The sequence below is a fragment of the Vidua macroura genome, chromosome 5, assembly GCF_024509145.1.
Source record: "Vidua macroura isolate BioBank_ID:100142 chromosome 5, ASM2450914v1, whole genome shotgun sequence".
In the NCBI taxonomy this organism is placed as follows: Eukaryota; Metazoa; Chordata; class Aves; order Passeriformes; family Viduidae; genus Vidua; species Vidua macroura.
Window position 1 is genome coordinate 73,548,221 of NC_071575.1, and position 24,884 is coordinate 73,573,104.

A 24,884-nucleotide genomic window follows, 5' to 3' on the forward strand; every position below is an offset into this window, starting at 1 on the left:
GGGGCATGGGGTTGGAAGGGCAGATGGGGGCTCAGCACGGCGGTCGAGGGGCTCCTAGGGGAGTCCTGTGAGGGCTTGGAGGAGAGGTGGTGTGTCTGTGGGGTGCTCAGGGAATTCTGGGGAGTCGTGAGAAAAGATGGGATAGGCTAAAGGGGGGCCTGGGGGTCCTGGGAGGGGATGGGGTGGGTGAGTGGGGCAGTCTGGTGGAGGGTCCGGGATGCAGGGGGGGGGTTCGGGGTGGCCCCGGGGTCTCACGCTCATGGTTCACCTTGCCCATGTCCCCCCAGGCACAAACATGCTGCTGGTGGGGGTGCACGGTCCCAAGGCCCCGTGCGAGGAGGTGCACGTGAAGCACGAGGGGAACCGCGTGTACACGGTGACCTACAGCGTGCGGGAGCGCGGCGAGTACGTGCTGCTGCTGCGCTGGGGTGACCGCGACGTCCCGGGGAGCCCCTTCCGTGTCACCGCGGCCTGAGACCCCCGGAGCCGGGGGTCGGGGCCTGGCAATAAAGCACTGGGAGAGGAACGGCGTCCGAGTGGTGACTGGGGACACTCACAGGGTGGGGCTGGGAGCGGGCCAGGGGCTGGGGGCACTCTGGGGAAGGACTCCAGGTCTAGGGGTGTCCTGAGCAAGACACCGCCATTCTGGGGTGTGCGGAACAGCACAGAAGGGTTTGGGGGTGGCCCTGGGGGTCTGGGGCAGGATGGTGGGGCCCGGGGCGGGTCCAGAGCAGGACATCCTGGTCCTGGGGAATGGGGGGATTCTCGGAGCTGCAGGATGGGATAATGAGGCCCCGGTGTGAGATGGTGGGGTCTGGAACAGAACACTGGAGGTGGCCTGGGAGGGTCTGGAGCAGAATGCCCGAGTCCTGAGGGGGTCCAAGGGGGTCCCATGGCAGAGCAGCCCGGGGGGCTCAGGGGGTCCAAGGGGGTTCCATGGCAGAATAGCCCGGGGAGCTCAGGGGTTCCAAGGGGGTTCCATGGCAGAATAGCCCGGGGAGCTCAGGGGTTCCAAGGGGGTTCCATGGCAGAATAGCCCGGGGGGCTCAGGGGTTCCAAGGGGGTCCCATGGCAGAGCAGCCCGGGGGGCTCAGGGGGTCCGAGGGGGTCCCATGGCAGAACAGCCCGGGGGGCTCAGGGGGTCCGAGGGGGTCCCATGGCAGAACAGCCCGGGGGGCTCAGGGGGTCCGAGGGGGTCCCATGGCAGAACAGCCCGGGGGGCTCAGGGGGTCCAAGGGGGTCCCATGGCAGAACAGCCCGGGGGGCTCAGGGGGTCCAAGGGGGTCCCATGGCAGAACAGCCCGGGGGGCTCAGGGGGTCCGAGGGGGTCCCATGGCAGAACAGCCCGGGGGGCTCAGGGGGTCCAAGGGGGTCCCATGGCAGAACAGCCCGGGGGGCTCAGCGGGTCCCGGCCAGCGTGCTCCGGACTGCCTGCGGCGCCCGTGCTGTCCGGTAGGGGGCGCTGTGCAGAGCAGCGCCCCGCGTCCCCTCAAGGACACGCCGCTCTGCGCATGCGCGCTTCGGGGCGGGGCCGGCAGGAGGGGGTGGGGCGATGACACTAGGAGGGGCGGGGCCGGCGGGGGCGCGGGTCCGCCCACGGCGGTGGGCGGGGCCTGGCCGCGTTGCCGGGCAGCGGCGGGCGGGGCGCTCCGCGAGCGGCGGCGGAAGCCGGAAGCGGCGGCGGGTCCCGGTCGGTCCCGGCGGGTCCCGGTCGGTCCCGGCCGCTCCCGGCGGCGCACCCCGACCCCGCCGGCTCCCGGCAGCGGCTTTCCCAGCGTCCCTATCCCGGCGGATTCCGTGCCCGGCGGGCCCTGGGCATGGCGGGCCGCGGGAAGCTGATCGCGGTGATGGGCGACGAGGACACGGTGACCGGGTTTCTGCTGGGCGGCATCGGGGAGCTGGACAAGCACCGGCGGCCCAACTTCCTGGTGGTGGAGAAGGAAACAAGCCTGGCGGAGATCGAGGAGACGTTCCGGTGTGTGTGGGGGGAAGGCGGCCTGAGCGGGGCCTGGAGGGGTCGGTAGGGTTCGGGGGTGCCCGAGGGCTCCCTGTGGTGGCCTTGTGAGTCCCCAGTGGGCTCTGAGGGGGATCCGGGCAGGGTCTGGGGGCGTCACAGAGTTCCTGGAGGGGAGGGAGAGGCCGGCACGAGTCTCGGGTCAGGGTGCCGGGAGTGTCCAGGGGATCGGGGGCCCGAGGAGCGTGTCCCCCGCGCTGGAGCGCCCGCGGTGGGCGCTCTGTGCCCCTCACGCTCCCTTTTTCCCGTTGGCAGGGGTTTCCTGGCGCGGGAGGACGTGGGCATGATCCTGATCTCGCAGGCGCTGGCGGAGCAGATCCGGCCGGCGGTCGCAGCCCATGCCCGGGCGCTGCCCGCGGTGCTCGAGATCCCCTCCAAGGACCACCCTTACGACCCGGCCCGGGACTCGGTGCTGCGCCGCGCCCGCGGGCTCTTCGCGCCGGATGAGCTGCGATAAAGCCCCCCAGGACCCCCCAGCCCCTCCCCACACTCCCCAGATCCCCCCAGATCCCACTCCAAGCTCCCCCAGACAGTTCCCTGACACCCCCCGTGTACGCAAACCCCCTGGCAGCCCCAAACTGTCCCCTGCCCGTGGCATCTGCGCACCCAGCCACGGGTGACAGGCGCTTCCAGACAGTCCCCGGTGCCTTCCCAGCACCCCCAGACAGTCCTCCACCACTCTCCCAAATTCTTCTTCTGGTAGTCCTCCCTGGTACCCCAAAACAGCCCGTGGCACCCACGGGGTCACAAGCCAGGCCTGGGGGTCTCCACCCCAGTGAAACCCACCCAGGGGCCATTGTGCCCCATGCCTGGGGGTCCCCACCCCAAGAAGTCCCCAGCCCATCCCAGGGTGCTGCTGGGGGTCCCTGGGGTTCCCAGGATGTCCTTTGGGTGCTGGGGGGCTGTGGTTGCCCCGTGGGTCTGAGGGTGACACGGGGAACCTGGCGTGTCTCTGAGGGTGCCTGGGGCTGCCACAGGGGCCCTGAGGGTGACCCGTGACTGTGTCTCAGGCATGTCCCGTGATGGGGAAGTGCCACCACTGTATCCTGCTGAATCCTGCCAAGTCCTGCCTGTAGGCAGGGAGGGACACTATGTGGGGGGAAAGGAGCACCCCAAGGACACTGGGAGTTGTCACTGTGACCTTGTCACCATTCTGCCAGCTCCTCCCCAGCCTCCTCAGCCCCAGCAGAACCTGGTGGGAAGGTTATTTATTGTCCTCCCCCAATGCCCAAGTGTCATTTGTGTCCCCGTGTGTCTCCCTGACAGTGTCCCCAACATGTGCTGACACCACTCATTGTCTGCTCTGGTCTGCTCTGTGGGGTGCTGTGGGCAATGGGACATTGCGGGGACAGAAATGGGGGGGATGTGGGGACGTGGCACAGGGACATGCAGTGGGGCATGGGGACAGAGATGTGGAGGGCTCAGAGCACAGGAGCACCCTGAGACCCCCCCCCCATAACCCCCACCCTCGGGGGGACAGCAGGGGTGAGCCCCTCATGCCCCACAGGGCCTGAGGGGCGTTGGTCTGAGGGCCTGGGGGCCCCGTCCACCCAGCCCTTTCCCCATGTTTCTGTTGCCACCCTCCATGTCCCCATGGCCCCCCCACCTCCTCAGCAGCGCCTGCTGTGCCCCTGCAGACACGGGTGACATCTGGAGGGGGGTTGAGGGGGAACCCACATCTCTGCAGGCCTGACTGGTGGCCATGCTGGGGACATGCAGTGGGCAGGGGTGGGCACGGGTGGACACGGACACAGTTGTGACAGGTCTTGACAGTTGTCCAGAATCCCAGAGCAATGTGAGTGGGAAGGGCCCTCTGGTGGTGATCCAGCTCAACTCCTGCCCAGGCAGGGTCACCTGGAGCAGGTGACACTTGTCCAGGTGGGTTAGGATGTGTCCATGGAGGGACACTCTGCACCCTCCTGGGCAGCTGCTCCCAGGGCTTGGCCTTTCCATGATGCAGGGAAGTTGTGCTTCATGGTGAGCTCAGGGCCTGACTCCTCGTCCCGCCCCGGGACCCGGCACCGTCCGCATAACCTGGGGACGTCTGGGGTTGGTGGGATCCCCCTTCAGATATTTGTATGGATTGGTGCCGTCCCCTCAGGTGAGGAATTAGTGTGGACATGTGAGCAGCAGTCCAAAGCTCCACGTGGACTCAGGAACCCTGGCAGCCCATCAGGCACAGAGGGAGACATTGCCAGGAGCAGGGGGAGATCCAAATGGCTCCTGGCAGCGCAGGTGACCCAGAGCGTGGTGTCTGGGCCAGGCAAATGGCACATGGAGCAGCAGGACATGGCATGGCAGCTCAAGCAGCAGGATTTGTAGGAGGGCATAGCCACCCTCCTGACTCTTGAGGTGAGCTCCCCTCAGGTGGGTATTGGTTTTTTCACTTGCCCAACTTGATTAGACCCAGCAGTAGTTCACACACCGACAAAAGCCATTGCTGGCAGGAGCGGGGAGAAGCGGACAGAGCTCCCCAAGAAACACCAGGCAGGGAGTGTGTGAGCCTACTGTTACTGCTGGAGGACAGTGGAAACAGCACTGCATGTGGTGTGAACAGGTGGAGATCTGTTACAGAGGAGGTGGGGAGGTTGAGGATTATCAAGGAGTGCCAAGGAGAAGCAGACTGGTGGAGTTGCACCCTTCCGTCCAGGAGAGAAATGCAGTGCATGAAAGCTCAGCAAGAGTCAGAGTAGCCCCTGACCCTCTTGCTATCAGGCAGGAGGAGACCTAAAAGCTGGGGAATGGAAACAGGTCCCTGCTTAGGGAGGTAGCAGAATCTCCTCCTGGCTTCCCTCGCCTTCCCAGGTGCCCTTACAGAGCCAATACGAGGTCCTGGATTTTGAGGGTCAGACAGTTGAGAGTGGAGAAGAAAGTCTACTTGGTGGGTCTCCCAGATCAGTGCAGTCAGTGAGACAGATCACAACTACAGTTATTAAGGAAATAGAAAGAAAGGTAGTTGTAGTGTGTGATTCACTTCTGAGGGGGGCCGAGGACCCTGTATGCCAACCAGACCCATCCCATAGGGAAGTCTGCTGCCTTCCTGAGGCCCAGGCAGGGGACATTGCTGAGAGACTCCCTGCACTAATTCAGCCCCACCAGCTGCTGCCCACTGCTCATTGGCCTGATGAGAAAAGTACCAGGGTAACAAAAAAGGACTTAAGGCACTGGGTTGCCTGGTTGAAGGGACAAGAGCACAAGGTACAAGAGGTGGTGGTCTTGATTCCTTTGGTAGGAGGGATGAGTGCCAAAATGAACAGGAAAACTCATGGGATCAAAAAGTAGCTTAAAGACTGGTGCCATTGGTGGAATTTTGGATTTTTTGAACATGAGGTAGTTTGTATAGCACCAGGCTGGAGATAGATGGGGTTCACCTCTAGAAGAGGCAAAAAGGTTCCAACCTGTGATTTGGCAGGGCTGATTGAGAGGGCTTTAAACTAGGTTTGAAGGGAGAGGGGGATGAGATCACACTCACTAGAGATGAAGCTGGGGGCAGCAGGCCAGTGCTGGGGAGAAATCGATAGCACAGCTACAGTGCATCTACACCACTGCAGCAGTGTGGGCAACACAGGAGGAGCTGGAGGCCATGGTGCAGTGGCAAAGCTCTGATGTAGTTGTTGTCATGGAACTGTGAGGAGATGACTCCATGACTGGAATGCTGCAATGGATGGCTCCAAGCTCTTCAGAAAGGACAGGCGAGGCAGGAGAGGTGGTGTGATGACTCTACATTAGGGAGGGTTTTGGCTGTCTGGAGCTTAGTGGCAGTGATGAAAAGGTCAACTGGTTATGGGTCAGAATCAAGGGGAAGGCTGGCAAGGCAGATATCCTGGTAGGGGTCTGTTCTAGACCACCCAACCAGGATGAAGAGGCAGATGAATTATTCTATAAAGTGCTGGCTGATGTTTCGTGGTTACCAGCTCTTGTTCTTGTGGGAATCTTTAACCTGCTTGATGTCTGCTGGAAGGAACACAGTGGAGAGGAGACAGTCTGAGAGACAGTCTGAGACAGTTCCACATTCCTGGAATGTGTGGAAGAGAACTTCTGACTCAGCAGCCAAGCAGCCCACCAAGGGTGGGGCCCCACTGGGCCTGCTGTTTGCAGACAGAGGGGCTGCTGGAAGATGTGGTGGTCGGAGCCATCTTGGGCACAGTGACCATGAAATGAAGGAGTTTTCAATTCTGGGTGAAGTAACAAGGTGCATCAACAAAACCTCTATACTGGACTGTCAGAGGGTGAATTTCAGCCAGTTTGGAACACTGATTTGGACAGTCCCTTGGGAAGCAGCCCTTAAAAACAAAGGGTCCCAGGAAGGCTGGGCATACATCAAGAAGGAAACCTTTAAGGTGCAGGAGCAGCCTGTCCCTGTGTGCCTAAAAAGAGCTGGTGGGGAAGAAGTGATTGTCCCCCTGAACTTGGCTTTGGTGAGGCCACACCTCAAGTCCTGTGTCCAGTTCTTAGCCCCTCTGTTCAAGAAGGACATGGAGGGGCTGGAGTGTGTCCAGAGAAGGCAACATAGCTGGGAAGGGTCTAGAGGGTGAATCCTATGAGGAGCAGCAGAGGGAGCTGGAGACGTTCAGCCTGGAGAAAAGGAGGCTCAGGGGGAACCTTCTCACTCTCCAGAACTCCCTGACAGGACAGCAGAGCCAGGGGAGGCTCGGCCTCCCAGGGAATAAAGGACAGGACAAGAGGGAGCGGCCTCAAGTTATGCCAGAAGAGGTTCAGGTTGGACTTCAAGAAAAATTTCTTCATGGAAAGGTGGTCAGGCATTGGAAGGGGCTGCCCCATGGAGTCCCAGTCCTTGGAGGTGTCCAAGGAACAACTGAACGTAGCACTCAGTGGTCTGGTCTGGTTGACAAGGTGGAGACCAGGCATGGCTTGGACTCAGTAGTCTGGGAGGGCTTCTCCAGTGTAATTGATTCTGTGGTTCTGCATGATTCTGTGATTTGAGATATTTATATGGATTGATGGAATCCACTCTCAGCCTTCTCCAGACTGATCAGGCCAAGCTCTGCCGTCTCTCCTCATCAACAGACATGCTCCAGACCCTGAATCATCTTTGTGGCCTCCTTGACCCTCTCCAGCAGCTCCTTGTCTTTCCTGAGTTGTGGAGCCCAGAACAGCCTCACGTGGGCAGGGCAGAGATGCAGGATCACCCCTCTGCCCTGCTGGCCACACACTGTCCAACACCCCTGTGATGTCCCACCCAAAGGGGAAGGGAGAACCTGAGATCACAGATGTGCAGGAAGAATTTAATATCTTTGTGAATGACAAGGATGAAAGGAGGGAGTGCCCCCTCAGCAGGTTTGCAGGTGACACCATGCTGAGTGGGGCAGGTTGCCCCCTGAGGGACCTGGACAGGCCCAAGTGGTGGCCTGTGGGAACCTCATGAGGTTTGACAAGACCAAGTGCAGATGCTGCACCTGGGGCAACCTTCAGAATCCATTCCAGGTTTGGAATGAGCAGATGGGGGAGCCCTGGGAGAAGGACTTGGGGGTACTGGTGGATGAGGGGCTAGACATGACCCAGCCCAAAACCCTTCTGTCCTGGGCTCATCCCATAGCATGGGCAGCAGGGGATTCTCTTGGATTGTGCTGTGTGAGGGAGATCAGGCATGCTGACCCCCTTCCATCCAGAGAGCAGCAACTGTATTTTCCCCTATAATTTCATACTGTTAACTTTTTACCCTCAGCCATCCTCCCACAAAATACTTCAAGAAATTATGGAGAAAAAATGTAAACTTTTATTTCTCAAGGTATTTAATCAAAGTCAGATGCCTTTCTGAAATGAATGCAAATAAACATATGTAAAAGGTGAATGTAGGTGAATTAGCAGAGCACTGCTGTTTTGCAGTAAGGATCGCCACATCTAAAATGTTCATTCAGGGTGGGAAGAAGGGTTGACAGGCTGAGAGAGTTATGGCTGGTCAGCCTGGAGAACAGAAGGTTCCAGGGAGACTTTGTTGCCCCTTCCAGTACTTATAGGGGGCTTAGAAAAAGGGTGGAAGGGTACCTTGGACAAGAGCATGTAGTGATAGGACACAAGAAAAATGGCCTTAAGCTGAAGGTGGGCAGATTTAGATTAGGTGTTAGGAAGGAATTTCTGACTGTGAGGGCGGGCAGGCCCTGGCACAGGGTGCTCAGTGCAGCTGTGGCTGCCCCTGGATCCCTGGCAGTGCCCAAGGCCAGGCTGGACAGGGCTTGGAGCAACCTGGGATAGTGGAAGGTGTCCCTGCCCATGGCAGGGCTGGCACTGGGTGGTCATTAAAGTCCCTTCCACCCAGACCATTCCATGTCTCTATGACTCTGTGTTGCCCCTCCCTGCCATGCCCAGCACTCAGAACTGTTCCCTCTGTGACAGCAGCCCTGGCTGGGGCACTGTGAGCACCACAAAGGCTGTGGGTGCTGTGGCGGTAGCCGCGCTATAGGTGACACCTCGGTTCTGGCTCTGCCACCTGTGCTGGCACCAATGGCTCTTCTGTGGCTGCTCGTCCTGCTGGCCCTGGCCAGGCCTGTGTGGGGCAGCTGGGACACCTGCAGGTCAGTGGTCCCAGGCTCTGGGAGGGAGCTGGAAGAACACTTGGGGACTTCCCTGGCAGAACTGTGGGGAAAGATGCCCTTCGAGGTTCTCTGGCCCTGCTGCTGCTCAGCACCAGCTGGGACTTTCAGCCTGAGTGGCAGCAGAGCAGCGGCAGCCACCGAGCAGGGCAGTGATGGCTCTGTGCTTCCAGAGGGACCTGCGGGCTCCGGCCCTTGGCCTCTGACCACAGCTCTGCAGTTCTCGACTACGACTCCATGACTTCTGCTGCTGACATGTCCCGTGTTGTGGGTGGCACCAGTGTCCAGCCAGGGGCCTGGCCCGGCATCGTCAGCATCCAGGCCACCTGGGAGAACGGCACGTGGCACATGTGCTCAGGTGTCCTCCTCAGCTCCCAGTGGGTGCTCACGGTTGCACACTGCTTCGCCAGGGCCGGGTAAGAAACAGCAGGGACAGAAATGTCCCTAGAGCATGGACAGAAATGTCCCTAGAGCATGGACAGAAATGTCCCTAGAGCATGGACAGAAATGTCCCTAGAGCATGGACAGGTGCCCAGCTCACAGCACCACGTGCCACTTCCCTGTCCGCCTTGGGAAGCAGAAGGCCGGGAAATGCTGGGCTGCTGCAGCCTGTGGCTCTGCTCCCTGTCACCCCTCTGTCCATCTGCTCCCCAGGGGCATCTCCATGTGGAAGGTGGTGATGGGGGCCTCAGATCTGACTCAGATGGGCCCTGAGGCTGAGGTGAGACACATCCAGAGGCTCCTGGTGCACCAGCACTACGTTCCTGCCACGGCCAGGAACGACATTGCCCTGCTGGAGCTGGACCAGCCCGTGGAGTGCAGCGACTACATCCAGCTGGGCTGCGTGCCCGACGCCTCGCTCAGGGTGTCGGAGCTGAAATCCTGCTACATCGCCGGCTGGAACTTTGCCAGAGGTGAGCTCCCCAACAGGGTGTGTGCTCCGAGGGTGAGCTGGGCACCCCGGGGACACGGACTGGGCACCCCGGGGGCATGGACTGGGCACAGACAGGGACACGGACTGGCCACAGACAGGGACACAGGCTGGGCACAGACAGGGACATGGACTGGGCACCCTGGGGACACGGACTGGGCACAGACAGAGACACGGACTGGGCACAGACAGGGACATGGACTGGGCACCCTGGGGACACGGACTGGCCACAGGGACATGGACTGGGCACCCTGGGGACACGGACTGGGCACCCTGGGGACACGGACTGGCCACAGGGACATGGACTGGGCACCCTGAGGACACGGACTGGGCACAGACAGGGTTTGGCTGCAGGATGTCAGTGGGGCCGGTCTTGGAGCAGCCTGGGCTGGGGAAGGAGTCCCTGCCAAGATGGGGCATGAATGGGATGAGCTGTAAGGTCCCTGCTCCCCCAGACAATTCCTGCAGGCCCTGTGAAGCCTCGGGAGAGATGGGTCTGGCCCCTTCCCCAGGCCAACAGCAGGGACACGGCTGGACAGCATCGCTCCGTGGGGAAGGGGCAGGGACACAGCTGGACAGCATCACTCCGTGGGGAAGGGGCAGGGACACAGCTGGACAGCATCGCTCCGTGGGGAAGGGGCAGGGACAGGCCCGGGAAGGGCTGAGCCCCAGGCAGGGGAAGGGATGGGTACTGAGCTTCTGGGGGCTCATTCCCCTCTGTGCCCACAGCTCAAGGAACAGGCATGGTGCTGCAGGAGTCCAAGGTCCACCTCATGGACACGGAGCTCTGCAACAGCAGCCCATGGTATGCAGGGGCTGTTCATGCTGACAACCTGTGTGCTGGGTACCCGCAGGGCGGCATCGACACCTGCCAGGTAGGAGCATATGATGAGTCCCTCAGCTCCCGACAGCACAGGGACCCCCTCATCCCCCACACACAGCCCAGCCTGTCCCCTGTCCACCCCTCCCTTCCCCAAAGCAGCCCCCCACAGTCCCTGAGCCATCTCTCCTGGCACAGGGGGACAGCGGGGGTCCCCTCGTCTGCAAGGACAATGAAGCTGACTACTACTGGCTTGTGGGATTGAACAGCTGGGGAAGAGGCTGTGACAGAGCCAGGCACCCTGGGATCTACACCTCCACTCAGCACTTCTACAACTGGATCCTGCTCCAGACGGGCCTGAGCCCAGCAGAAAGAGCTGGTCCAGCACCAGAGCCAGTCATCACCTCGGCCCCTGAGGAGGAGCCTGAGGAACATATCAGCTTGAACCCTGAGTACAGCCAGAGACCAGCAGTGACATCCTCGGGCACGTCACTGTCCATGGCATTCCCCCACCAGATCCTGATGCAATTCCGGAATCTGCTGCAGGAATTCCTGCAGTTTCAGAAGGACAAAACAGCCTGAGCAGCAGCAGGATGAGCAGGATCCAGGGCTACAGTGGATCATGGCAGTTCCTGCTAGGCCAAAGGTAGCCTTGGGGCCAGAGGCTTCTCTGTCCTGCCCACGCTGCTGCACTGTGGCCACAGCAATGCTGACGTGACCAAGGTGTTGAAGTAAAGCTTCTATGTTCACCATTAACTGTGTTTTCAGCCCTGCTCAGTGCCCGCAGGCTCACAGAGTCCCTGCTCTGTCTGTCCATCTGCTGTGTTCACATTCATTCTTCAGCCTGGAGAGGGCTCCAGGGAAACCTCAGTGCCCCTTGCAGTGCCTGAAGCAGGTTATAATAGTGGGGGAGAGCGGTTTTTTGCACAAGCAGGGCATGATAGGACAAGAAGGAATGGATTAAATCTAGAGGGGAGATGCATGAGGTGCTGGGAAGGAGTTTTTACTCAGGGGGTGATGAGGCCCTGGAACAGGGTGCCTAGAGAAGATGTGGCTGCCCCTGGATCCCTGGAAGTGTCTAAGGCCAGGTTGGACAGGACTTGGAGCAACCTGAGATAGTGGAAGGTGTCCCTGCCCATGGGAGGGGGTGGAATGAGGTGACTTTTAAGGTCCCTTTCAAACCGAACTATTCCATGATTCAGTGACTGTCTTAGAGTGTGTGTGTGTATCCATCTCTCTGGAGTGCAGCATCTTGTGCACACACACACACACACAGACCATGGCCATGGCCACATCCAACAAGCTGGGACAGAAGCAGCCCCTGGGTGTGAGCCCACCAGCGTCAGCTGTACAGACCTGGAAGGAGAAACCTCCTGTGCTCAGCAGCCCCTGGGATCTGGCTGTTCTGGGGTAGAACGGGGACAGCAGCCCAGGGATGGGCAGCAGAGGTCATGGGGGAACTGAGGCAGCACTGGCTCAGCTGGGAGCAGGCTGGGCTGGCCTGTGGCCTTAAACCACCTGGGACCTGCCTCCTTAGAGCAGCAGTGCAGGGAGGATGCCATCTCATAGCTTTGTAAAAAATATCCTTTAGTGTTTGCTTTCTGCAGCAGGTACCACTACAGCGCCTGGGCAGGATCCCTCCTGCAGGTCCAGGATGGCTCACTTCTCCTAGGCAGCTCTGTTCTGAAGGAGCAGTAGGAATGAGCCACCATCCATGTGGAATCATGTGGATTCTCCCATCCCTCTGAGCGAAATGTGCAGCAGTGAGGGCTGAGCCAATGAAGATCCTGCCCAGGTAGGCTCCCACAAGAAGGGAAGAGGCCCAGCTGCCCATCACCACAGCTCTAGGGCATGAGAAGCATCACTGTCCTCCGTGCAGGCCCCAGATGTCCAGAGCCAAGGGGAAAACAGGCCTAAGCAGATGAGGGCTCCTCTTCAGTGCAGCTTTTCCCTTTATTTGACAAATCCTTGCCTGTGTTCTGCAGATCAAAGCTCTGGAAAGGAGTAGGACAAGGAACTGCTGAGAAATGACACAGACTGCAACAACTGTATCTGCTGTGGCTCTTTTAGACTCTGCCTAGGGCAGTGAGAGCTCTTGTGATGGTTCCCACTTCCCCCCTCCCAGCCCAGATGGAGCAGCACACAAAGCCCAGCAGAGGGCAAAGCTTCCCTTGCTGCACACAGGGGAAAAAAGGCAGAACTGCTCATCCGACAGGACTCAGGACGGAGCAGGGACAGAGCCTTCCCTACCTCCAGCTCCCGCAGGACCTCGTCCATGAAGTCTCCCGAGTGCTGTTTGTAAGCCACAGCCAGTCTGATGGCGTCATTGAAGAGCTGATGGGAAGGACAAGGCCCATCACTCATGGGATGGGGTACACGGGCATTGGGCTTCTGTAGCAGATGGAGACTGTTCCCACATCCCAGGAGAAAAAAAAAACCCTCTGCAGCTCTCCATAGCCACCAGCCTCTCACATGGAGCTGAAATGATGGACCATTTCCTGCTCTCTGTGCCCACAGCAGCCCCCACATCCCTGGGCTGCCAGGGGGCCTCATGGACACCAAGCCCAGCAGTCAAACGCCCATCTCACCTTCACCACGTTGGTGCCATCAGCAGCAGACACAAAGTAAAAGGGCAAACTGAACTTCCGGGCAAAATTGAAGCTTTTCTGGGTCACCTTCATATCCGCTGAGGCAGAAAAGAAGACACGGTCAGTCAGACATGGCAGGAGGTGCAGAAGGTGGGTGTCTTCTGTGTGAGCCAGACAAGCCACAGCCCTGTGACAGCAATTGCGAAGGGCTGGCTAGCATTCCCCATGGGAGGGAACCTTCCAGCCTCCTGCAGAGCCAGGTGAACAGTTCTGTCAGCAGGTACATTGAGACACTTCAGCACAGAGGAGTCTGTGCAGGCTGAAGGAGCACCAAGGCCATCCCTGACTGATCCAGGGAAGCCACAGAACAGCTTTTGCTTCCTTTTGCTGCCATTTTTGACCAGGTGCTACTCCAATCACTTTTGGGTTCTTGATGGATAGAACAGGCAGTGTGGTAAGGACAGAACTGGAAGAAAAATGCTTGAATAAAACTGAAATGGATGAAACTTGCACTTTTAATTGCTGGTGACACAGGACAAGCACCTGTGAGACAGCAGCTGAGGTCAGCACAGAACCCAGCCCTGCGGGACTGAGGAAATCCTCTGGACCCAACAGACAAGGGACATTGGTTCTCAGTAAGGACAGGAGTGAATCTCACCACACCCTGACAAGCTGGGAGCAGAAGACACACTCACCATCAATCTTGTTGGCCACTACAATGCATGGAATCTCTGGGCGGAATTCCCTCAGCTCCTTGTACCAGCTGTTCAGGTTCTTGTAGGTGACCTTCCGCTGCACATCAAACACCTTCCAAGAGAGAAGCACCTATCCCGGGGCCAGCCCAGCACAGCTGACTGACCCAGGACAGCTCTGACCAATCTGTGGGGCCAACCCAGGACAGCTCCGAGCAACACAAGGACAGAATCCAGAATGTTCCCATGAAGACAAGAAAAAGGGAACTGGGCATTATTGGAAAGGGTGAAAGAGAAAGAGATAGTATTGCCAAGTCCAGCCAGCAGGAAACACCCCCTTGATTTCCTTTCCACTGTCCTGTGCCCTGTGCAAGTCCCTGCCACCCACACAGGGAGCTGGCACTGGGAACAGTTTGTGCCAAGCAGGATCAGATGTGGCCTCCTCTGTTCTGACAGCTAAACCACCAATGAAAATCACTGGTGGAACAGTGGAAAGTGAGAGCGACAGGACAAACCAAGAGATCTGAGCAGAAGAGGAGCCAACAAAACTGGCAACAGGGGCAAACATGGGGACACTGAGAAGACAGCAGAGCCAGGGGATAGAGGAAAAGTGTTACCAGGAGAGACAGACCAGAGCTAAGAGGTCCATCTACAGGAGGTTTATCTGGTGAGAGAAGAAAGAACAATCTAGGAAAGTTTTTTAAACCACTGGAAGAGACAAGGAACACATGGCAATGTAACCATAAAAGTAACACAAAGGCCAGGTGCCACTGAGACCATTCTGCCCAAATCCCATGGTCCAGCTGAGACCCCCTCACCATGATGCAGGCATGGGCCTGGTGGTAGTAGGAGGCGTGCATGCTCCGGAACCGTTCCTGGCCCGCTGTGTCCCAGAAGTCTGTAACACAAAAACAGCTCAGAATGACACAACTCGCCGAGCTCTGTTTTTCTCACAACTTACATCCAGGAGGCAAAGCCCAGCCCACCTGCTCAGGGACACAAACTGAGCTCCACCTCACCAATCTGAAACACCTCAGGGTTAAGAAATTGTGCCAAACTGGGACCTTTCCTTGCTGGGCTCAGCTGTGGGCTGTGCTGGCACTAGCCATCAACAAAGGAGAAGCCACCAGTGACATGAGTTGTGTGGGACAGCAGGACCAAAACAGGCAGAAGTGCACAGAGCAGTAGCCATGTCTGGCACTCTGTCACTAGGGATGACAACGGGAAACTACCTAAAACTCCAGGAACTGCTGGACAGTGATGCTTTCTGACCCAGTGGTGGTCAGCCAGGGCCCTGCCATGGGAAGTGCTCCAGCTCCTCTTGCAGATATCTGACTCCACTCTCCCAGGGGCAGGAATCATTCTGAAATGCTGAAGGTAAGTCAGCCAGAGGCAAACAGGTCCCAGTCCATGCAGTTCTGTGTACACCACATATCATGGGGCAAACCTGGACACGGCTGTGCCTTTTGCTGTTGGTGCAGCTCAGGTGGAGATCCCCCACCACTCACTGGGTTTGTAGGTTCACAACTGGCTCTGGTTTGCTGCATGAACTGGCACAGCTTCAGTTAAGCACCTCAGTGTAGTCACACCTCTTGTCAGCTGGACCCAAGCATGGTGCTGTACCCAGAGCCAAACAAGCCAGTTTCCTTAGGGATTCCTTTTCACTGATACTGTGACTAGGCTCTGTGTCAGACCTACTGGACAGTGACTTTCTTAAACTGCCCAAACACAGACAGGTCCCCACCAGACCACATTTGCATTCACTGCCTGTGTGACAACAAAGATGTTGAGCAGTGTCAGCCCCAACCCCAATGAGCCATGACCAGTGACTCCATGCAGTCATCCAGACCATTCTTCATTCTCTGACTGTCCACCCATCCATCCAACCCCCGTCTCTCCAGCTCAGAGTCCAGGACATCGTGGGGACAACGCCCTACATTTTGCCAAGCCTAAGGGGATGATGGCAGTCACTTTGCCCCATCCACCAATGCTGCAGCCCCGTCCCAGAAGGGCACCAGATTTGTCACGATGCTGTTGTCTATCAGAACACCTAACCGAGACCCAACCCGAGGGGATCTGCACTTCCCAGCTGTGCCCTCTACCATGGCCCCCCATGTCCCCGGGCTGGCCCCACTCACCCACGCGGACCTCCTGCCCGCCCACGCGGGCGCGGTGCTGGTACAGCGTCAGGGCGAACGTGGAGAGCTGCTGGGGGCGGCTGCGGCGCGTTAAGGAGCGCACCGAGAGGCGCGGACCCCGCTCCGCCGCGACCCGCGGGCCGGGCCGATCCCGCCTGCCCCGTGCCTGCCCCGCTGCCCCGCTCCCAAGGATACAAGCCATCGAGCAGGAACCGCTCCAGCAACCTGCGGAGAGAGCACGTGCCGCCGTCAGCCGCGGCACCCGCCGCTGCCCGCCCGGCTCGGGACCCCCCGCCCGCACCCGCGGGACGCCCGCGCCCCACGCACTTGGACTTGCCCACGGCGCTGTCGCCCAGGCAGATGATCTTCACCGTCTCCTCAGCGCCGGCCGCGGCCTCGTCCCGGGCCCCATCCTGGGCTTCCTCCCGGGCCGCGGCCTGGCCCTGCTGCTCCGCCGCCGTCGCCATGGCAGCGCCTGCGCGTCCCCGCCGCCGCGCGACGCCTCCCGGCCCCGCCCCACGCCGGCCCCGCCCCACGCCGGCCACGCCCCACGCCGGCCCCGCCCCACGCCGGCCCCGCCCCACGCCGGCCCCGCCCCACGCCGGCCCCGCCCCACGCCGGCCCCGCCCCACGCCGGCCCCGCCCCACGCCGGCCCCGCCCCATGCCGGCCCCGCCCCACGCCGGCCCCGCCCCACGCCGGCCCCGCCCCACGCCGGCCCCGCCCCATGGCGGCCATGGCGGCCCCCGCGCGGCCGCTGCAGCTGACGCTGGCGCTGCTCAAGCCGGACGCGGTGGCCCATCCGCTCGTGCGCGAGGTGAGGGCCGGGCTGGGCCGGGTCGGGTCGGGCACAGCACAGCACAGCACAGCAGGCCTCGCCACGACCCCCCCCAGCGCCGCCTCTTCCCGCAGGCCGTGCACGCCGCCATCCTCCGTCACCGGTTCCTCATCGTCCGCGCCAAGGAGCTGCGGTGCGGCGCGGAGCAGAGCCGCCGCTTCTACCGGGAGCACGCAGGTACGAGCGGGGCTCAGGACTGCCGGAGCGGGATGCTGACCCGGGCCGGTGCCGACTCGGTCCGTGTCTCTCCGCAGGGCGTTTCTTCTACCAGCGGCTGGTGGAGTTCATGGCCAGGTACGGGCCGCGGGTGTGCGGGGCGCGGGGACGGCCCGCGCTGCCGTGTCCCGTGTGCGGAGGGGCTCGCTGGGATGTGCGGGGGTGGGAGGCTCTGGCCGCGCGGGGAGGAGACATCGTAGCCATCGTAGAACCGTCGGGTTCATCGTAGCCTGCTGTGACAGCAGTGACGCCTGGCGGGTGGCACCGCGAAGGTGGTGGAGGTCATAATTTGGAGTAGGTCAGCAGTGCCAGCGCCGTGGCCTCGATGCCACGGTGGGACCGTGCCCCTCCCCATGGCGTGGCAGGGCAGGCCAGGGCCCAGCGTGGCAGCCCATGGCGGCTGTACTGTGCAGGTTTGTAAGGACGAATAACCTGTTTGTAATGAGCTCTTCATAATCTTTTCTCCTGCTGTTCCTGGGCCCTTGCTGCAGTGGCCCCATGTGGGCTTACATCCTGGCCCATGAGAATGCTATCCCTCTCTGGAGATCCCTGATGGGACCCACTAAAGTGTTCCGAGCCCGACACAGCCACCCAGACTCCATCCGAGGTGCCTACGGCCTTACGGACACCAGGAACACCACCCATGGCTCAGGTAGGCCTGGCATTCTTGGGTGGTTCTTGGGGAGGTAGAAATGACGGTGCTTTGTCTGCCTTTGCTTTAGTTCTGGGGCTCCAAGTGAGTGATTTGTTCCTTTCTGCACACCTGGCCAGGTGCAGCCTAGCCAGGCAGCTTTGGAGTCCAGCATGTGTTTGTGGTGGCAGACTGGCAAGTCTCTCTCATTGCCTTTCCCTCTCTCTTGACAGACTCACCTGCCTCAGCCAGCAGAGAAATTGCCTTTTTCTTCCCCGAGTTCGACGAGCGGCGCTGGTACGAGCAGGACGAGCCCCGGCTGCGGCACGCGCACTGCGTGCTGCGGGCACAGCAGGCACAGGTGACCTGAGCTACCTGGGCAGGGCGTGCTTTGCTGGCCTGGCAGCACCTGTGGGCACTCTCCTGGGGTGCCAGACACAGAGCTGTGCTGTGTTTCGGGAGCGTGGCAGAGGGAAAGCCTCGTGTGTGTTGTGCTGCCTGGGCAGATGATCGGTGTAACAGGCAGGTGCTGGGGTGCTGTAGGAAGAATTCCCCAGCAGTGCTTGTGCTGACAGTCTGGCCATGCAGCTCGCTGGCCCCTGAGTTTGTTTGGGTGTGAACAGGACACGTGGTGAGTAGGTCAAGGGCCAGGTGAACAATGGGCTGCTTGTTCCAGATGGGATTGGCCTGGGTTTGCTGATGGGAAGCCTCAGATTCTCCCTGCTGGCTGTTCCCACAGTGCCTTAGGGAGAAAAGAAGGAAAAAGAATGTGAAGAAAGACATCAGCAGGGCAAGATGAACTGTCCTGTCCTTGCTCAGCTGCAGCTGGGCTGGGAAATGAGGAGCTTTGCCAATAGCTCTGCATGTGAGAGCATGTGGAGCCCTCAGTGTCCACAGCCCTAACTGGGTGCCGAGGCAGTTCTGTGTCCTTGGGAGATGGGATGAACAAAGCCATTGAATTACCCAGATATGTGGTGGAACGATGACAGGGTGGTGCAGGAGGGCTCAGTTGGGAGCTACAGAGCTGGGTCCTGGTGGCCGATTTGTGTTTCTGTCTGTGATGCCATGTGAGATGTGTTCCTGGACGAGGTTTCAGTCCATTTATGCTGTCTCCCTGTGGGCTCCTTGCAGTGCTGCCATTTTAGTTACAGTGCCCTGTTGAAATTTCCTTTGGGCAGTCCCAAATGCTCGGGCTGGGGAAGGTGTGCTGTGCTTGGGGTAGGAAAGCTGAGCTGAGATTTGCCAGAGCCCTGGTACATCACAGAGCCAAGGCAGGCACTCCAGGTGCTTCCAGAACTCTGTGAGGTGTTGGGTAGGGACTGGCTGACTCTGTGGTGGAAAGCACTGCCCAGAGCTGCCATGGTTAAACTCACCTGTGTTTGTGTTCCCTCTCCTCCTCCTGTCTGGGATCAAATGGTCGTTGTTCTGTTCCAGGTACAGATCCAGGGATCTGCAGGACATCACTGCTGTCCCTGTCCTCAGCAGTGTCCAGAGGGGATCTGCTCAGGATCCTGTGTGTCTTCACAGAGGTCTGAGAGCTGCTGTCCCCAGTGCTGTTGATACTTTATTGATATTTTGTCAGTTGTTTTATTGATTCCCAGAGGTTTTGCTCAGATCTGTGTGTTTTTCTTTTAACTATTAAACTTTACTATTTTTCACCTTTCTTCCTTTATGTTGTGCTTTCTGTTTTGGATATCCTTGGGAATGTCATTAACTGATAATTCCTGGCTCACACATGCCATTTTTGAAGTTTTGGTCTTTTTTCCTACTCACTTGCAATGGTTACACTTTGGAAAAAGGCCCTTTTGAACATTGCCAGTGCAGAGAACTCTGCCAGCAGGATTGTCACAATGACACTGCCTCACAGCCACTGTGATTCAGGTACCTGCTGGGTAGCACCTTGACATTGCCCTGGCCCCCAGGCTGTACCTGAGCACAGGTGCTCAGACTGGGCATCCCATTGCCCCAGACAGAGGATTTATTGTGTGAATCTAAAGCTGTCCAGCAAACTCATCAGAGACCTGAAGCACTTGGTGTTTGATGCAGGAGACAGTGTCAAAACTGATATTTGGTCTCCAGTGAAGTCTTATGGAATGTCAGAGGTAACTCTGCTTTGAGGGCTCTTATCAAAGTGGGTTTGTTTTTTTTTTGGTTTTTTTTTTTTTTTTTTTTTTTTTTTTGTTTTGTTTTGTTTTTTGTTTTTGTGGTTTGTTTTTTTTTTGTTGTTGTTGGTTTTTGTTTTTTGTTTTGTTTTGTTTTGGTTTTTTCCTATTTTCTTTTTCCCTTCCTTGTAAATACCCAGGAAGTGATTTTTTAGCTTTTCCAGTGATGCTTGCCCCATCCCTGGCAGTTTCCTGGGGTGAGCTGGATGGGCCTGGAGCAGCTTGGTGTAGTGAGTGACATCCCTGTTCATGGCTGGATGAGCTGTATGGTCCCTCCCAGCCCAAGCCATTCCATGCTGATGGGTGTGTGTTACAGCAGTAAATCAGTCTCCCAGTTGGTCTCTAACCGAGACAATGTGGCACCTCAGTACAGGTGTGAAGGGCAGTTGGAGATCCCAGTTTTTTCCTGGAAGCTGCAGGTGCCCTGGCCCACCTGTGGGGTCTGTGCACAGGGCTGGTCACAGCTGTGTGTCTGCAGCAGCTTCTGCCCCTGGTGCTGCTGCAAAGCACTGCCTGGGGCACAAGGTCCAGCTCAGGCACCTGCAGGGACACCTCGGGTGTGGAGCTGGGGCTGGTGAGTTTGAGCCTAAACTTGATCTGCTCTTGGAAGAATTGAGCAGGTTTGTGTCAGCACTGGAGGGGACAACACGGCTTGGCCTGGGAAGAAGGAAAGGAAAGGCTTCAGAGGGAAATCAGTGCTGATCCCAGCCCAGGCTGCTTATCCCAGCCCAGGCCTGGCCTTAGTCCCTGCCACCATGGGCAGAACCCTCTCAAATTGAGGAATTTCACTTGATTTATTGCTGTAACACAAACTCTTAGTTACTGATTCAGATACCGAGGAAAACCCAAGATAACAACTAAAGAAACACCTGGGGAAACACCTTTCCTCTACTTTCCCAGGTTCAGCTTCAGTCCAGCATCTTTTCTCCGCTCTTCCCCTGCAGGTTCTGCCTAGTCTCTCCCAGTCCCTGGGGGAGGTGACACAGCACAGAGGGCTGGGGCTGGGCTGGGCTTTGCTTTTCTACTTGTTGTTTCTTCCTCTCTCCTGTTTTCTCATTCATGGCACACCCACAGGCTTCAGTCCCTCAGGTCTGTACCTGCTCCAGTGTCGTCCCTCCCTGGATGGTCTCTTCAAGGAGAAATGAGGCAATGGGAATTTCATGAAGTTTCTAGAGGAAAACGCCATGTCCTGCACCTGGGCAGGGATGTTTCCATTTGCCAACACTCATGTGAGGGACCAGAGAAGCATCTGGCTGTCCTGGTGGCCGTGAGCCACCCCTGAGTCAGCAATGCCCCTCCATGGTCTGACAGCATCCTCAGGGGTGGGAGCCAGAGCACTTGCCCATAAGTTACCCCCATCCCCTCCTGGGGCACAGGTAAGGCCACATCTGGAGCACTGGCACCAGTCTGGGACTCCCCAGTGCAAGACAGCCTGGTCAGAACTGGAGTCCAGCATGGATTGATTAGGACATCTGAGAATCTGACAGGTAAGGAGAGGCTGAAGGCTGGGGCTACTCAGACTTAGGAGCTCAGTGGGGTTTATCAATGGGTAGAAGTCCCAGGTGTGAGCAGTGAAAGGAACCTCAGGTTTCCCAGGAATGGACATAAGGTAATGGAAACGATCTGAAAACTGGCAATTTCGCTGAGACATAAAAACCCCTCTTTTATTATTTTTATACTCCAAGGGTGATAAAATAAGGTCGGGAACCCCTGTGTGAAGGCAGTGCTTTGGCCTCAACACCCTCCAGAGTTCCTTTCTGTGCTCCTGGGCAGGTGTGGACCCCAGGGTGTTGCTGCAGTGGCAGGCGATGCACGGGGGCCACGTGGGCACCTGGGCAGCAGGTCAGGCCTCTCCTTCCTCCAGCATGGCCATAATTCCTACCAGCCCCATCTGGGGGCTCTGTTGCTGTTCAGTATTTCCCTCTGCAGCTGATCAATGTTGGAACCCTGGATGCTGAGAATTTTAGACTTTCTGTGCTGAAAGGCACAGACCCACAAGAGAACACTGCATTTGACCTGAGGCTGTGGAGAAGGGTTCCAAAATTGATTGATAGCACTGGGATTATGGGTGTGTAGTCGATTAGAAGTGTGTAATATCACAGGGTGGAATGATACTTATCTCTTTGAGCCAGGTCTCTTAAGCTCTCAGAGAAAAGTACCACACCCGAGAGAGCTCAACTACCTCAGGTGGCATAAAAATAGCAGAATGGCTTCTGTGTTGGAAACAGAAAAGTTTTAAGTGTTGCAAACAGAAAAGTTTTAAGAAAAGGCAAAATAACAAAGCTCTTTACAGAGAAAAACCAAGCCAGGGCAAGAGGTTCTTGCTCCTGCTAAAACACTTCACAAAAGCGATTACTTTTTTTGTTCTCTTCTTTTTCTAGTGAATTGCTTAGGCGGGACTTTTTGGCTTCTGTCCAATTGGGTATCCTTAAGTTTGAGGTGAAGTCCCCAAGGTCTTATGAGGTGTCTTTTAACCAAATTGAGGAAAGAAACTTCTGGGCTTTTTTCAAGGAGTCAAAGGATAATTTGTTCACTCCGTCAACAGGGGGCACATTCCTACAGTGGAAAACTTAGAGTTTAAGGTTTTAGAATACAGTGATATATATAGAGCAAGATGGAGGTTTTAGGGCAGTTCTTCTTCACTTTCTTCCTTCTCCTTCATGGGTTTGGGTGGTATTGTGTAATTGGACAGAAAGTCCACATTTTGGGACATGAGGGATTAGTTATTGGGTTAAAAGTGAAAATAATTTAGGTGTCATTTCTTAATTGGATAGTTTAGCCTTAAAAGACCTTGTATAGAAAGGTAGTTGGCCATTTTGTAACTTGTTAGTAGAATGCTGTAGAACTCACCACTTGTAATAAAGAAATAATAAACACCTGAGTCTGAACATGAAATATAGTCTTGAGCACTTCAATCCTGACCTTGGCAGAGGCAGAAAAGAAGCCAAGAACCAGCAGATCTGCCCTTTTCCCAACAGCCTGTGTCCTGCTTTTCCCAGGTCTGGGGACAAGGAAAAATGGATACAATGGAAATAAAGACAAATTTACCACTTCAGTGCTGGCTGCACTTGTCTCTGCTAAAGCTGCATCTCACTGTACAGAGATAGAGATAAGGGTGTTGTAGGTGGCCAAAGATTTTGTGGATTTGATCTTGTATCAGGCTGTGGGTTCTCCCATGGAAAAGACAAGGAGCCTGGGAAAGCAGCCACAGAATCAAATCCCAGGCAAACAGAAGTAATGGTGTTCAGGGAAGGCTGTGCCAGAGAAGTCCAATCCATCCCCATGCTGAAAGTTCCAAGGAATTAGCAAACGGTCATCTCAGATTTGGGGGTCACAACCATGTTGTCCACAGTTTTCCCACAGCGTGGCTGTACAAAGCAGGAGGAACAAGAAGTGAGAGAAACACTAAACTGCAGAAAAAAAAAATCTTCATAGATTGGGACTGCTTTCTCCCTAGCACAGCAAATAAGCATTCTCCTACCTCATGCCCCAGACAGGCCAAGCATGGGCTGGATCTGGACACTGACCACTCGTAACTTTGAGCTTGATGTGGTGCCACAGACCAGGAAAACCCCATGACAGACCAGACTGCTGTCTACACAGACAAGGCATCCACATGGGCTCCTCCTCACCTGTGTCCACACAGCCACATCTCTGTCATACACTGTCCAAAGCCCTGGCAGGCTCCAGGAAGAACTGTTAGCATTCAGGAACACACATAATCACGGAATATGATTATATGCAGGTGGTTTTATTGAAGAGCTCTGGGAATCAGGGGTACAGACCCAAATCTGACTCCAACATTGCAGCTGGGCCCAAGCTCAAATGAATCTGTGGCTGTGGGGGCAGTGGCCAAATCTGCAGGTGTGCACATGAGGCACAGCAGTGTCCAGCACTGCAGCAGAGCCAGGAGCAGGGGCTCACTGGGGCAAGGGAGATGACACAGGCAGGTGACACCTGCAGTCACACAACCTATGTCGGCTGAACCCAAACACGCTCATCTGTAGCTCAGTTACCAAGAGACACCCAACAGTATCTAATTGTTCCCAAAGAAACCCACTGCAGAGTCAGAACTGGCACTAGGAGGCACACAGCCTTGTTGGGAGCAGTTTGCCATTTCTCAGTGCACAACGCATGCTGATTTTACTCTTCAGGGAAAGAAATGTTTCTGTAACCCACCTGTTGGGTTGGGCTGTTGCTCCTATCCAGACAGGCTGTGAGCCCCTCAGCCCTCTTTGCTATACACCCTTCTGGATTCTAAAAAGTCCTTGAAGCACCCTCAGTCCAGTGTCACTGGACACATCAGACTCTGACCAGTGAACACCTTTCTGAGGAGCCCCTGGAAGGGGACAGCAGGAAAAAGCAGAAACCACACAAGGAAAGAGACTGGGGAAGCTGCCTCAGAGAAGCAAAAAACCCAAATCACTCCAAATAAAAACCCCAAAGCCAACCAACCAGAAACCCAAACAAGAAACCTCTGGAAAACTTGATAATTGATAAAATTGATAATTTTTAACCTGAATCCCAATGCACCTTTCCTGTGACAGACAGACAGTCGTTGGGTGTTCCCAGGATCAAACACTGAGCAGGAGTGCCACACTCCTGCCCAGGCAGTACAGGCTTGGTCAGCTGCAGGGTGGTCCAGAACTCACCTGTAAACCACACTGAACTCTAAAGCTTAGTGTCAGTGGGACCCTCTGAGCACACTGCTGGCAGTAGCAGTGACTGGGCTGTGCTCCCACAGCCCCTCAGGTGTTCCTGCAGCCTTTCAGGTGTGCTCCCACAGCCCCTCAGGTGCTGTTCTACTCAGCTGTCCCTGGTTTATTCCTGCTGTGATGGTACCTGCATCCCACAGAGGAACAATTCCCAAAGCTGAACATCCACCTAAGAGGTACTGGCTTGAAAGAGGGCTTTATTTTGCATTTCTGGAAACTGTTTTAAACATTAGCAATAAAATGTTTCTTCCTGTCCTGCTTCCCACCTGCCCAGCCTTTTCCTCACATCTGTGATGGAGAGTCAGGCTTTTCAGGAACCTCCAGCAGGCACAGGGGACACGAGCTGCCACAGAATCACTGGACACAGTTTGAGCCAAGCCAGAGCAGAAGCTGGGAGGGAGGGCACAGCCCTGGGGACAGACACACCTGTGCCCAAAAGGGTCACACAGACCATGTTCATGTTTCTCTGGTCCATGCTGCAAACATGGCTCATGCTAAAAATGGAAACCTTTCCTTGGAATAAACACAAATTTGGCTTTCCCAGCGCTCTTTGCTCCGACCCCTGACTAGGATGAGATCCAGGGCCACA

General features: G+C 57.0%; 5 protein-coding genes across 8 annotated transcripts in view; 4 read left to right on the forward strand and 1 right to left on the reverse strand.

Annotated features, from left to right (window-relative positions):
- FLNC (filamin C) overlaps positions 1-526 on the forward strand; it is a 28,236-nt gene extending 27,710 nt beyond the window's left edge. For both annotated transcript variants that reach the window (XM_053977055.1, XM_053977056.1), the window contains one exon: positions 288-526. In XM_053977055.1, coding sequence (XP_053833030.1) covers positions 288-475 — 188 coding nt within the window. In that variant the 3' untranslated portion in view covers positions 476-526. The remainder of the gene's footprint in view (positions 1-287) is intronic.
- A 1,116-nt stretch (positions 527-1,642) lies between these two features.
- On the forward strand, positions 1,643-3,306 carry ATP6V1F (ATPase H+ transporting V1 subunit F). Its single transcript, XM_053977105.1, has 2 exons — positions 1,643-1,975; positions 2,270-3,306. The coding sequence occupies exons 1-2, from the start codon at positions 1,818-1,820 to the stop codon at positions 2,469-2,471; spliced, it is 360 nt and encodes a 119-aa protein (XP_053833080.1). The 5' UTR covers positions 1,643-1,817; the 3' UTR covers positions 2,472-3,306.
- Positions 3,307-8,167: 4,861 nt separating this feature from the next.
- On the forward strand, positions 8,168-11,072 carry LOC128807064 (acrosin-like). Its single transcript, XM_053977085.1, has 5 exons — positions 8,168-8,547; positions 8,739-8,981; positions 9,220-9,479; positions 10,226-10,371; positions 10,515-11,072. The coding sequence occupies exons 1-5, from the start codon at positions 8,477-8,479 to the stop codon at positions 10,896-10,898; spliced, it is 1,104 nt and encodes a 367-aa protein (XP_053833060.1). The 5' UTR covers positions 8,168-8,476; the 3' UTR covers positions 10,899-11,072.
- Positions 11,073-11,882: 810 nt separating this feature from the next.
- LOC128807070 (rab-like protein 2A) lies at positions 11,883-16,239 on the reverse strand. Of its 2 annotated transcripts, XM_053977094.1 has the most exons (8): positions 16,062-16,239; positions 15,930-15,959; positions 15,735-15,814; positions 14,415-14,494; positions 13,600-13,711; positions 12,905-13,002; positions 12,567-12,650; positions 11,883-12,310 (listed from the first exon to the last, which is right to left on the reverse strand). In XM_053977094.1, exons 1-8 carry the CDS (start codon positions 16,199-16,201, stop codon positions 12,230-12,232), a joined length of 705 nt encoding a protein of 234 aa, XP_053833069.1. In that variant the 5' UTR covers positions 16,202-16,239; the 3' UTR covers positions 11,883-12,229. The 2 variants fall into 2 exon arrangements, with proteins under 2 accessions (XP_053833069.1, XP_053833070.1); XM_053977095.1 differs by lacking the exons at positions 15,930-15,959; positions 16,062-16,239 and adding an exon at positions 14,829-14,959.
- On the forward strand, positions 14,894-19,081 carry LOC128807071 (nucleoside diphosphate kinase 6-like). 2 transcript variants are annotated; one of them, XM_053977097.1, is made up of 6 exons: positions 14,894-14,973; positions 16,646-16,748; positions 16,826-16,865; positions 17,279-17,439; positions 17,652-17,779; positions 18,853-19,081. In XM_053977097.1, the coding sequence occupies exons 1-6, from the start codon at positions 14,965-14,967 to the stop codon at positions 18,976-18,978; spliced, it is 567 nt and encodes a 188-aa protein (XP_053833072.1). In that variant the 5' UTR covers positions 14,894-14,964; the 3' UTR covers positions 18,979-19,081. The 2 variants fall into 2 exon arrangements, with proteins under 2 accessions (XP_053833072.1, XP_053833071.1); XM_053977096.1 differs by lacking the exon at positions 14,894-14,973 and adding an exon at positions 16,445-16,550.
- Positions 19,082-24,884: the final 5,803 nt, after the last annotated feature.